Source organism: Sphaerodactylus townsendi, linkage group LG07 (assembly GCF_021028975.2).
Source record: "Sphaerodactylus townsendi isolate TG3544 linkage group LG07, MPM_Stown_v2.3, whole genome shotgun sequence".
In the NCBI taxonomy this organism is placed as follows: domain Eukaryota; kingdom Metazoa; phylum Chordata; class Lepidosauria; order Squamata; family Sphaerodactylidae; genus Sphaerodactylus; species Sphaerodactylus townsendi.
The window spans coordinates 49,716,565-49,729,334 of NC_059431.1; the positions used below are offsets into that span (position 1 = coordinate 49,716,565).

Below are 12,770 nucleotides of genomic sequence, written 5' to 3' on the forward strand. Positions count from 1 at the left end.
AGCCCTATGAAGCTTTCTTCACTGACCTATTACTGAGGCCTACAATTCACATTCTCTTGGTGCTCAGGATACAGTAAGTTAGAGTCACTCTCCTCCAGATACAGCTGTGGACCTTCTCGATTTAATACTTACTTCCTTGAATGTTTTGCTGTGATCCTTTGCCTATGTGGATGCCTATTTTTTGTCTCCCTACGCAGTCAAGCTATTGCCTTGAGTAGTTCCTGAGAACTCTGGAAACAGTGAAAATCTAAATCCAATCCCCTCTTTCATTTAATAAGTTCAATGGTCACACATATAGTCATTAATTTCCAGAAGGCCTAGGGCACAGGTGTCAAACTCGCAGCCCTCCAGATTTTATGGACTACAGTTCCCATCAACCCCTGCCAGCATGATGCTGGCAGTAGATGATGGGAACTGTAGTCCATAACATCTGGAGGGCTGTGAGTTTGACACCTATGGCCAAGGAAACGACTGCTGTACCTTTGGCATCTGTACTGTCTACTTTTCATAGTATCACTGTTCACATATGAAAATTCTCCAAACTTTCAAAAACCAATAAAAAGAACTGGCTACATTTTTCCAGCCAAAGCTTGTTGTCTCTGATCCTTTAAGACTGGCTCAATTTTTTGAATTTCATTCTAGAACTGGTTGAGATTATGTTTTGAGAAACAACAGCACCATCTGTTGGCGAAATAAATTATTTTTTGTAAAACTATCTTTTTGTCCTAATGAGCCACTTCATTCATTATATGTTCAATGTTCACCTGTCCTCACAAAAATTATGCTGAGGGTGCAAGTGTGTTTCCAGGCACATGAACAAAAAAGTACACCAGAAAGTTGACTGCTGGGTGCCATATGTAGTTGTAATGGCAGTCACAAAGTTGCTACCATGTCATGTAGGAACCAGCCCAAACACAAAAAAAAATTAATGGAACTTTTCATTTTATGCAAGAAATCCATAGGCCTCAAATGAAATATAATTTTTTTATGCTTTGGAATAAAAGAGCAACATATGATGCAAAATTTTAAAAGAAGATAAATCCTAGTCTTGGGCAACCATTCAAAATGATAAGAGACCATAATAAAAACAAATGAATGCTAGATTTTTTGGAGTAAAGGCTTTAATTCAAGTAATTAAATAGACTCTTACTAAAATACAACTTCTCAATCATTTACAGATTGTGATAACTGTCTAAAATAAATACTTGCTTTCATTAAAAATATTGTTCAACAATGAACAGAGGCAACAAGAATGCATCCTGTTTGGGGTATGTGCATAGAGTTATATATTATGGTTTTAAAAATACATTCATTCATGCAACAAATAATGCAAAACAAACAAACAAACAAAAATGGAATCTCAGTAGCAATTTCAGGCATATAGGTTACTTGCAATGGACAAAAACAATGACCATGCAGTGCCCAGGCACACTTGGTGGGAAATTTGTGGTTTGCACTGGAATCTTTTGACACTGTCCTTTAGGATACATTTGAAGATTATTGCTTTATATCATGCATACAAACTCTTACGAATTGTTCAGTCCATTGATTTCTAGGGAGAACTGGGCACAATCAGGCACAAGAATCCAGTCAACTAGCTGTTATTTGGAAAACTCTATGTGCCAGATTCATGAAAGGTACTGAGGCACAGAAAAGTAAATTATTCTTCACAAGCTGTGGCAGCCAGAGGGGGGTGGGGAGGGGCAGGATCTGAGAAACACTGCAAGAGACTTTCCTTCAGAAAAAGTCACCAGACCCTATGATGTACATGTGCAATGCCTCCAATACCCATAAATGGGTTTTCTGGATTATGGTCAGTCTTTGGGTCTAATAGAATTGCAGATGTAATAACTTGTTCTAAAGAACAATCATTTACATTTATGAAGAAACAGCAAAAACATTTCTGAAATTTTCTAGTTATCTGTAGGTTAAGTCTGTGCTATAAAATTGGATATAAAATGAAAACGGAGAATATAAAGGTCAGTGGTTTCTTACACTCTGGATGACTTTGCACGCCTAAGACACGTTTAGTAAATTTACCCAAAAGACGATTTGCTGTTGAGTAATCAAAATGTTGACACACAGCTGCAAAACTAAAGAGGTCTACACAGAAACAGCAGGAAAGTATTGTGTTAAGATGGCAGAGATCCTTCTGATGAGCAGTTTAAGGTGCGTTCCCTCAGTTCCCTTCTGTGGCTAATGGCCTCACAGATCAGTTTGAAACACTCTTGTGAAAGCCAGAAAGCAAAGTTATGGAGCATTGTTGTTGTACTTTTCTCTCTGTTCCACAACCTGCAGCCCAAATTATAAAATGGTAGAACTGCAATAGTGAAGGGGAGAGAGCTGCAAACAGGGAAAACTCCTAGTTATAAAAATTGTTATAAGAACATTAATTTTAAGGCTGCATGTCTGCTTAGTAGTGCTAATCATTGTTATACCCCATAGAATGTCTAAAGTCAGGTGACAGCTGACACCAATTTGGATTGCATTTTAAACTTGAACAAGGCATTTCCATTAGCGGAATGGGACTTGTTCACCTTCCCTTTCCTGTTGTAGCCCATAATGCTCTCTGAAATGCTGCTCCTGTGGAACAGGGCACATCAGGAACAGCATGAGGGGTAAAGAGAGGGTTTGCAGTAGGAGACGAATCAGTGAAAATCTGACACCTCCTGTATTAGTTGAACATGATGGAATGCATATAGAAACATATCTGTTACATGGAAACATATATGTTTGTTTCTACCATGGAATACAAGCTACTGAGACAGGATGCCAAAAATTCCAAATGAATGGACATTTGTAACAAATTATCTCAGTTAGGGATCATACGCCAGTGAATATTATCAGTCACATAAACACAGCTATAAGTGTTCATAGGTATATCTCTGACACATTAGACATTCACAAAATTTATCTGGAATTGGTAGCATTCACCAAATTTGGAGGCTTGCTGCAAGAAATGTAATAATAACCAGGGACACTGATACATATCCAGTTTTCAGGTATAAACAATGAAAAAACCCCTGAGTAATACAAGTCTGTTTACAACTACTGCTTGCAATCACAGCTAAGGAGGCAACAGATATTTTTCCAGGTCACTGACAAAAAGGTTATTACTACAGAGATATCCACTCTGGTGACCAAGTTTTTTAAAATCATACATTCTGTAATACAACAGAAAATCTGCTAGAGCAGTTGACCACATGTGAACCAAGGATAAATACAGCATTCAAAAATATTAATGATTTTCATCAAGTGGTTTTCATATGTAAAGCCCAATACACCAGCCAAACAATAGTATAATTATACTCCATTTCTACTAGATCAAAATACTGAAATTTGCGAAGTCTGTAAATAACCAAAAGAGGTCAGCTGGTTCAAAATCAGGGAGAGGTGGGTGAGGGTATGGATAGTCTAAGAAAGTTTATAAAGTAAACCCATAAAGGTATGAAAACATCAAACCATATTCATACCTCAAAAAGCACACATATTAACATATTTAAAGTACTCTGAGTTTGTGCTTTATTAGCCAAAACTATTGTTGCAAATGTGCATATTTTGTTTTGTGGAAATATTGTGAGAATATTAAACCACAAAAAATTAACATGAGTCTACTGCACTTTCCCACTTCGATGCCCAGTGCCCTCCAACCTGCTATGAGATTATAAATAGGATCTTATGGGTCACTTTAAAACCCAAAGGCATAGCAGAAGGACACCTGTGATCCAGACCGTCCACATGCAGCTGCCATGATTTGTACATCTGTACCAGTTGTTCAGACAGGTTCATGTTGATCTGTCATTTCATGGAAGAAGCACCTCCGTGCAATCCCAGCAATGGCAAGTGTTAACTGGTGGTCCATATGCTCCTACAGTAAATTCTACTGGAACTGCTCAGTAACTCAAGGCACTGGAATGAACTGAGTTGCTGGTGCTAGATTTTTTTTTATCAGAAAGGTCTTTAAAGTGCTATTTCTTGTTCTAGAATATTCCATGTTATTCTGTCTGAAAAAAATTGCTGTTTCAAATCATTGAAGTAAACTTTATAAGTCATATTTAAAAAACAGGAGAAGATAGATCCAGATCTGCTCCAGTCATTGTATTATTCAAGCTCTGCAAGTCTAGCTGCAATGCTGTCTCTTCAGTCTTCAATTCTTCTATGAGTTTCTATGAGAGCTGTAGGTATTCATTATGCTACAATTGTACACTAGTCTCTATTTCAGTATTCTTCTGTGAAGAACAAGTTTGAACTGGTGGAGGCTTATACAAAAAAAAGGCTATAAGGATGAAGGTAATGGAAATCGCTTTGCTAGTTGCACCTGAAAGGGGAAAAAGGTATATTTGAATTTATTTAATACATACCGTACCCCCTTTTCCTTCCAAGAAAAATTCACAAAATTATTCAGATCAGATCTATTTAGAGCATTTCCATTATGTAATATTAATGAAAGCCACTTACTTATACCCAATAATGTATACGCCATTAGATGGTTGTTGTAAACCCAACAGGCCCCATGCTTTCCACATTCATCTACAGACCACAAAGTACAGCTATGGTCTATTGCAACACCAAATATGATTGGTCCAGGTATAGTGCCTGTAAAAGAATAATTAGTGCACAGTGAGTTAGCAATACAAGCTCAGAAAGATGTGCTATTGTCAAATGGAATAAGAGACACTGTAAGGTATCACAGAACGTATTTGTATGGGCAAACAAGAAGGGAACCCATGAAAAAATCTTCAGAAAAAAAACATAACCACAGATCAAACATAACATAACCACAGATCAAAACACTACATCAAAACACTACATGGATTATTTAGCATTTACAAACAATGGGAAAAGCTCTGAATCCTCCCCGCTGTCAAAAAGCCTCATAGAAGAGAAGAGAAGAGAAGAGAAGAGAAGAGAAGAGAAGAGAAGAGAAGAGAAGAGAAGAGAAGAGAAGAGAAGAGAAGAGAAGAAGAGTTTGGATTTATATCCCCCCTTTCTTTCCTGCAGGAGACTCAAAGGGGCTTACAATCTCCTTGCCCTTCCCCCCTCACAACAAACACCCTGTGAGGTAGGTGGGGCTGAGAGAGCTCCGAGAAGCTGTGACTAGCCCAAGGTCACCCAGCTGGCGTGTGTGGGAGTGTACAGGCTAATCTGAATTCCCCAGATAAGCCTCCACAGCTCAGGTGGCAGAGCTGGGAATCAAACCCGGTTCCTCCAGATTAGATACACGAGCTCTTAACCTCCTACGCCACTGCTGCTCATAGGGGTGAAAGGACAAGTTTGAGGGCTAGTGCACCACAGTACTTGAAACTAGAGGTGTACCAGGGGAGAATGGCGCCCGGAGACATCCATTCACCAGGCGCGCCCCCCTGCTATGCCTGGGGTGGGGCCCACAGCGGGGCCCACCCCTGAGCCCTGCCCTCTCCTGGCTGCTGGCTCCAAGCCAGCAAGCCCTTTTACCCTCCCCTATGGGGAGGACAGAAGCAACTGGAAGGCTCCATGCTGGGGCCTTTGCTTTTATAAGCTAAATAATGTTTGTTTTCATCTTGTGGCTCTCAAACATCTGAAGATTATTCTATGTGGCTCTTATGCTAAGCAAGTTTGGCCACTCCTGCCTGATAATATTACAAGATGTGAAGTTACATTACAAGAATAAGTTAGCATTTCAAGGAGGTATTCAGATCATAAACTCATTCCTGCAAACAACTGGCAATTTCAGAGCCATAAATAAGGGGAAAAGACAGCCTCTTCCTTGCACAAAAGGCACAGGGCAGAGCAGCTCTGCACAGGAATGTATTGTGACTGTACCACCCAGCCATGTCTCTACTAGAGATGCACTGTATCTGTGCCAGATGCATTAGGAACCAAAAAAGGTTAAGACATTATAAACATAACCTCGATATCTATAGATTAAATGCATAAATATAAACAAATATAGGAGTATGCATTTATATTCTGATATTTCACAAAAAACACATCTTGGCCCAAATAGTAACCTCACAAGTATACATAAATTTAAAAGACCACTACTGACCCAGACCAGATGCTTTTCGGCATCAGATATTGAAACAGTATATAAATAATCTCTAAACCAGACCAACATGAAATGTAATAATAATAATTCTCTGTGACCAAAGGCAGACATGTAAGTCAGAAACCATTTAGTATCTTGCTATCATTGTCAGTTGGTGCCTTTCATCAAAAGATGAAGCAATCATTTCATAGAAATAGAGATCAATCTCTCTGTTTCTCTATATATAATTTAACCTATAGATACTGAGTCCATTTTCATACTGTCTTAACCTCCTTTGTTTTTAATTAAATTTAGTTAGGGTTAAGTTCTCTCCCTTTTTTGTCTGCACCAGACGCATTCATGCCAAGCTGGAGTTCTTCTACACCTTGCCAGATTCCTAAAGTGAAGACAACTCACAGCAGGAAATATGTAAGGGCCTACAGCAGTGATGGCGAACCTTTTTGAGACCGAGTGCCCAAATTGCAACCCAAACCCCACTTATTTATCGCAAAGTGCCAACCTGGCAATTTAACCTGAATGCTGAGGTTTTAGTTTAGAAAAAACCGGTTGGCTCCCTCTTCCTTTGCCCCACCCGCTCGAGCAGGGGCCAGCCTGCTGTAGCCTCCAGCAAGTCCTGCGCACACCGCTCTGTGCCTCTCTGGCATCTCTGCCTCCTCTGCGCCCGCCCCTCAGGCAGCAGCCACCCGGAGCACAGGCACTAGTTCCACCAGCTGAGTCCTCCCTGCTCACCGCGGTGCGCGCACGTCGTGCTCAGTGGCCCAAGCCAGCCTAGATGTGTGTGTGTGGGGGGGTGATTTTCTGCCCCCACATGATGAACTCTGTGTGTGCATGCCCACAGAGAGGGCTCCGAGTGCCACCTGTGGCACCCGTGCCATAGGTTCGCCATCACTGGCCTACAGGGTAAGATGAAGGATACACGTAGGTGAAAGGGTGCATCCAATTTATCTATTACCTGGAAATGATCAGCTCTCATGTACACCTAACATCTTCCAGGCCAAAAATATTTTGTAGGTCAAGAGCCTACTGGGATGCACATGTTGCTTTATTGACAAGTGCTTGTCCATTTCCTTAAGCTGCTTACTCCATCTAGTACAGCAACTTATGTTTCTGATAAAATGACGTCTCTGGTTTAATCTTTTATTCAGCAACATTCTTCAAACTTCAAATAGTAAAATTTAACAATGACAAATAACAATAAAGGTTCAAAGGATTTCCCAAGATACAAAGGATTTCCCATATTTATCCTTTACAAAGAGACATACCTACAATTCGTAGAAACAACATATGAACACCCATAGCAAATGATCGATGCATATCTGGTACACATCTGTAAACAACAATTGAGCTTTAAGATGGGGCCAAAGCAACATATATTCTCAGTACATATAACCTCTGTAGATCTATGAATCTTCACTTTTTCTGTAATGTACATTCAGTACTTAGTTCATTAAAACAGGAAACTGCCTTATGGTGAGTGAGACCATCAAAGGGACTTAGTCAGTTCTTTCACATCTCCTGATCTTTTGTGATCCTTTCAATAGGAGATGTTGGGGATGAAGTTGGAAACTTCTGCATAGAAAGCAGATCTTCTACTAAATTTTCTGCCAATTTCTTCAGAATTTGAGACACTAACAGTGCAATCCTAAACAGAACTACACTATTTTAAGTTCATTGACTTTGCTCCTTTAAAGAGTATATCCCATTACCTTAACGTTTTCAATCAATTACAATTTAAATTAATGTAAAATATTGGCCACCCTAAACAATCTCCCCTTCAGCCCTCTAAAATCTGACTCTCCCTAAAATTTAGAAGACTGAAAATGGAGAAAAAGAATAACTAGTCTTAAAAGGAATTTAAAAAATGAAAAACTATAAAGGAAATTAAGTATATTTTACAGGGCTCTAAGAGTAGAACAGAATAAATATATATATGTAACTACCTGAGAATGGCCACAGTTGTTGGTGTAACTGCCAGAAATGTAAAAATAATAGTAAGAAAGAAGATGGAAAGAAATGCAGGCAAGACTGTACACCTGGATGGACACTTCCCAGCAACGGCCCCATTGGTAATATTGCCAATTGTGTTTTTAGGATTCACAACACAGGAACAATTGCTGTATACCTATAACGACAGAGACAGGCTCATACAAGTAAGATATGTATCCCCTGTTGGATGGTAGATGGCATTCAACAGTTACAGGATTGAAAAAGTATTTGTCGGACTCAGTTTTTTTACCAATTCACTGGTCACCTTTGGATACTTAGGTTCTCTTATAGATTTAAAAGTAACCACCAACAATTGGAAATAAATCAGCAGCTAATTCAATAATTATAAGCATGAGGTAATATGAACTCCTTGGGCTACTGCCAACAATAGACAAGCTGTAGCATGTTGCACTAAATACAGTTTATGAGTTTATCTTCAAAGGACAATACTATGTAGCTTCCATTACAGTAGCTGAACCTCAAGGTTAGCAGCTTGTGTGATGCCAGATCAGCCAAATCTGGGGTGGGGTGGGAGGGGAGAGGGCTCATTGATGGGCCAGGAATAGATGAAAAACATGTAATATGGCTACTGTGGAAACCAGATTCTCCAGCAAAAGAACTGAATCCAATAATACCTCCAAATTCTTAAATGAACCCTGCACTACATCTAAAAATGAAAGGGCAGTTCCCTCATAATCTTAGTTTTACTGATGAACATCTACCTTATCAGGATTAACTTTCAGTTTGTTTTCCCGTAATGATGGTTACCAGACATTGGCCAGAGACAATAGCATCTATAGGCTTATTCAATTAAATATATACCTGTTGGTTGTGGTTATTATTATCATTATCATCAATTATGATTCAATCCAACATATACTTGGTTGCCTTCGACATAATAAACAACCCCAAAGAAGTAGATAATTTCATTTAAAGTGTTCACATTTACATTAAATATTTACATTTTTTAAAAAATAGGGGACAACACTGAACCCTATGGAACTCCCCACATTAGATTTCAAACTATTGAATGTATGTTAAACTGCAAGCTGAATAACAACAGTATCTGATCTCTGTCTCTTAGGGTCAAAGTTGAACCATCATTGGAAGATCCATTAATGTGTTTCATGTGGCTCTTTTAGATGGGTAGCCGAATCGGGAGTGGGGGTGAAGCATGATGTAGAAGCGGTGTGGGCTCACACTGACATGTTTGCCCACCCCGCCAGCATAAGTGGCACCTACACTAGTGGGGAGGGCAAAGAGGGTGGCAGGTGGACACAGCATTTCTGTACAGCACCTGACCCAGAAGAGGCTGCCTGCCCCAGAGCTGCACAAGCATAACTGCAGATACTGGTGCAGCTGGGGATGAGTTAGGGACATTCTCAGGGTGGAACTGACCTTAGTGAGCATCTATCTGACTTTCAGGCCAGGAAGGCCCCTGGCATGAGTCTCTAATTTATGCCACTCAAAAGTGTGGCTTAAGTTTGTTTTTCCCCAACGGCAGCTGTTCAGGTGGCCAGTGATTCTCCGGGTTTTGCTGCCTTCCCACACCACTTGGAAGCCCTCTGGAGGTACAGCAGTGGTGCTGCCCCAGGCAACCACGGCCTGTGGATTGAGCTATTAATGTTATCAGCACCAGGAGAGGAGCGAAGTGGTTTAACACTCACCCCATCCCATGGGTGGCAATCAGATTTAATCTGTACTTACAGCTATTGTCAGAACATAATCTTTATCTGCACTTTTAAACCACAGAGCCCCAGAGGAAATGCTTTCTTAGCACATTCTTAGCACATGAAACTACCTTTCCATCGTGAACAGAGCTGCATCCTGCATAACATGGAGAAAAATACTGGATTTGATCTGTGCCACAAACTGGTAAATAAACTGAACGTAAGCAGTGGCAATTCTCATTACATGGTGCAGTTAAGTTTGAAAATGTGCTTGTTCTGAAACAGAAAAACAACAAATAACATTTTTAAATATCCCATTGAAACCTATTTCAAATCATTAATTACTATAAATTTTATATATATCATAGAATATAAATGCTAGAATTCAAATAATCTTATTTATTAAAAATAAAAAGGGAAAGGAAGAAAGTAAATGTAAAACAGCACAATCCTAAACAGGGTTACACCCTTCTAAATCCATACAAATAGGCTTAGAGAGGTGAAAATCTGGTTAGATTTGCTCTGACAGTTTGGTCCTTCAATGTTAATATCTGGATTAATCAGCCCCAATTTTATTTCTAATTGTTCAAGTGCTACCCAACTATTTGTGGTATTTCACAAGAAAATATGAAGCTGCAATCACTAGTCTTTCTTGCTTGTTAATTTCTATTTTGACTGGCAGCAACTCTCCATAGCTTCAGAGGCCTTTCTCAGTTTAGCAGTGATATCTCAGAAGTTAAGCAAGGTCAGTTAATCATAGTGCTTGGATGGGAGTCCACCTTGGAAATCCAGGGTTGCTACACAAAGGTAGGTAATGGCAAATCACCTCCATATGTCTCTTCCCCTGAATACCCTATGGGGTCACCATAAGTCATATGCAATGGCACTTTCAATCACCACTTAGGCAGAAGGTTCTAACAAGAACTGAGACATCTTTACAGTGCTGGAAAACATAGAGCACCTTTGCTGAATCTGAGAAGGACTGAGATTGGTCAGTGCCTGTAAGTTGCTTTGAGGTCCAAGATGGAAGAAAGCTGGAATATGTATGTAAATAATAACAATCCTATGCCCAATTGCAGGGAACACATAGAGTACAGAAATTATGGTTACAATGATGCCATAGACAGCACATTCTCTTACACAACAGCATGTACATTTCTTGGTGTATTTCTTCCTAATAAAAGCAGACAAGTTAAGGTGGTCTGTTTCATTGACTCAATTTCTGTAGCTATAAAATGAAGCAAGCATTTGAGTCACACAGGCCTCTGTCAAGTTGAAGTTTTAATCAGATGGAAAAGCAGAGCAGTTTGTTCCAATCCTTAACTTGATGACTGGAATTCTGTTATGGAACAGATCAAGAGAAGCAAAACATTGTCTTTAAATGTCCTGCATTTAAATATCCTGTCCCATCTAAAAGGAACAGAGATACAGGTGATTTTAAATAACTACTGCCAATATAGCAGATATACTGCTTATGCTGCTTTCTAGGCAGTATAAGAAAAAAAAACCCTTTTTATATCAGTCATCTTCTAAAATAATTAAATAATGATCATTTTGGCCAGGTCTTACAAGAGATTCTGTATGTTTTAGGAGTGACAAATCATTATCCAGAAGATTGAGCTTTCCAGGCTCAGCTTACAGAACTTCTCATTATCTCCAACAAAATAGTTCCACTGTTGGAACTACTTTCCATTGCCATTCATATCTTGGTGGCTTCTAGGTTAAATTACTGTGATTCATCTACCTTGGAGCTGCTCTTGAAGATGGTTCATATATTTCAACAAGTTCATCAGTTCATAATGCTGCTGTTGCCCTTTATGCAGAGTGCCCCTCAGTTAGAGTACTACTTAGGCAAATTTTCTCAGGTCCATTCAGTAGAGACAAATCAACAACGTTTTATTTGCAAGAAGGGCAGGTCTTACACCCATCAGCTTCAGCTAACTTGCAAGAACTAAGAACTGAAACCACTCAGAAGGACCAAACTAAATCACACAGATAACAGAAGAAGAGCAGACCATTCCATTACATATATATACACACAGCAAATATGCCACAGCTGCCACGTGAGCGTTAACAGAGGTAAACTTGCCATGATCATATTATACCTGTTAAAACAACCTCACAGGCTTCTAGCTTGTTTTCAGACCTAATTCAAAGAGCTGTTTTTGACTTTTAAAGCTCTAGAAGTTTCAAATGCTGGATATCTCAGGGGGTATCTTATGATCTTCCCTCGCCCCCCAACATTTAAAATTACCCAGTGACATATTTTCCAGGTATGATCATTTTGGATTCCTGAATGTAATAGACCAGAAGTATCTCCTTGCTTCTATGGAACATTTGCCTTCAAAAGCTGTGCTTCCATCAGTGCCATCCTAAGCAGTTACAGTCATTGACTTCAATGAAATGAGAAGGGTTTGACAGCGCTTAGGACTTCTCTGTATATCACATGACTCATTCCAGAAACACATGCAAGCTTTGATTGATTTAGTTTCTTTTTATATTATTGCATGTTTTTTCAGTTTTTATGATGTATTTATTGTTTTAACATTTTTACATTTCGAGAAACGGATATGTTTTGGACATTACTTATTAAAGCAGTTTAACACTTATCTACTTACCCATTATAGGTTTCAGATACACCAGCAAAAGGTTCATTTCCGCATTTGGCAAACAAAAACACTGAATTTAATACCAGCGCTATTGAACATGTAATGGCAATGAATTTGATTATGCTTTTACAACGCAGTTTCAGCTTGGAAACCAATATGCCACTTAGGATTTGGCCAAGAGCTGCTCCTGGGATAAGGACAACTCCTGGAGGAAACAAAGGCACAAATTGGTGGGTTTTTTTAAGTTACAGAAAAAACTGAATAGTGATGCTTTTAAAATGTATATTTCAAAAACTGCATCTAACTTTATGAGCACTGCCCAAAGAATCAGTAGTCAGTAGCAGGCCAGACTCTGAGTCAGAAAGTTTGACCAAAGATGATGCAGACTGGAGTTAAGAATATAGGGAAGCAGTAGACAGACAACACGCAAAAACATCCAACTGTAAAAATGGTAAGGTGGAAAAGGAAGGAACAGGT

At 39.2% G+C, this 12,770-nt stretch overlaps 1 protein-coding gene across 2 annotated transcripts in view; it reads right to left on the minus strand.

Annotated features, from left to right (window-relative positions):
- Positions 1–1,089: 1,089 nt before the first annotated feature.
- SLCO4C1 (solute carrier organic anion transporter family member 4C1) overlaps positions 1,090–12,770 on the minus strand; it is a 44,716-nt gene continuing 33,035 nt past the window's right edge. For both annotated transcript variants that reach the window (XM_048504605.1, XM_048504604.1), the window contains 6 exons: positions 12,303–12,498; positions 9,816–9,960; positions 7,969–8,150; positions 7,291–7,355; positions 4,459–4,596; positions 1,090–4,318 (listed from right to left, as the gene is read on the minus strand). In XM_048504605.1, coding sequence (XP_048360562.1) covers positions 4,194–4,318; positions 4,459–4,596; positions 7,291–7,355; positions 7,969–8,150; positions 9,816–9,960; positions 12,303–12,498 — 851 coding nt within the window. In that variant the 3' untranslated portion in view covers positions 1,090–4,193. The remainder of the gene's footprint in view (positions 4,319–4,458; positions 4,597–7,290; positions 7,356–7,968; positions 8,151–9,815; positions 9,961–12,302; positions 12,499–12,770) is intronic.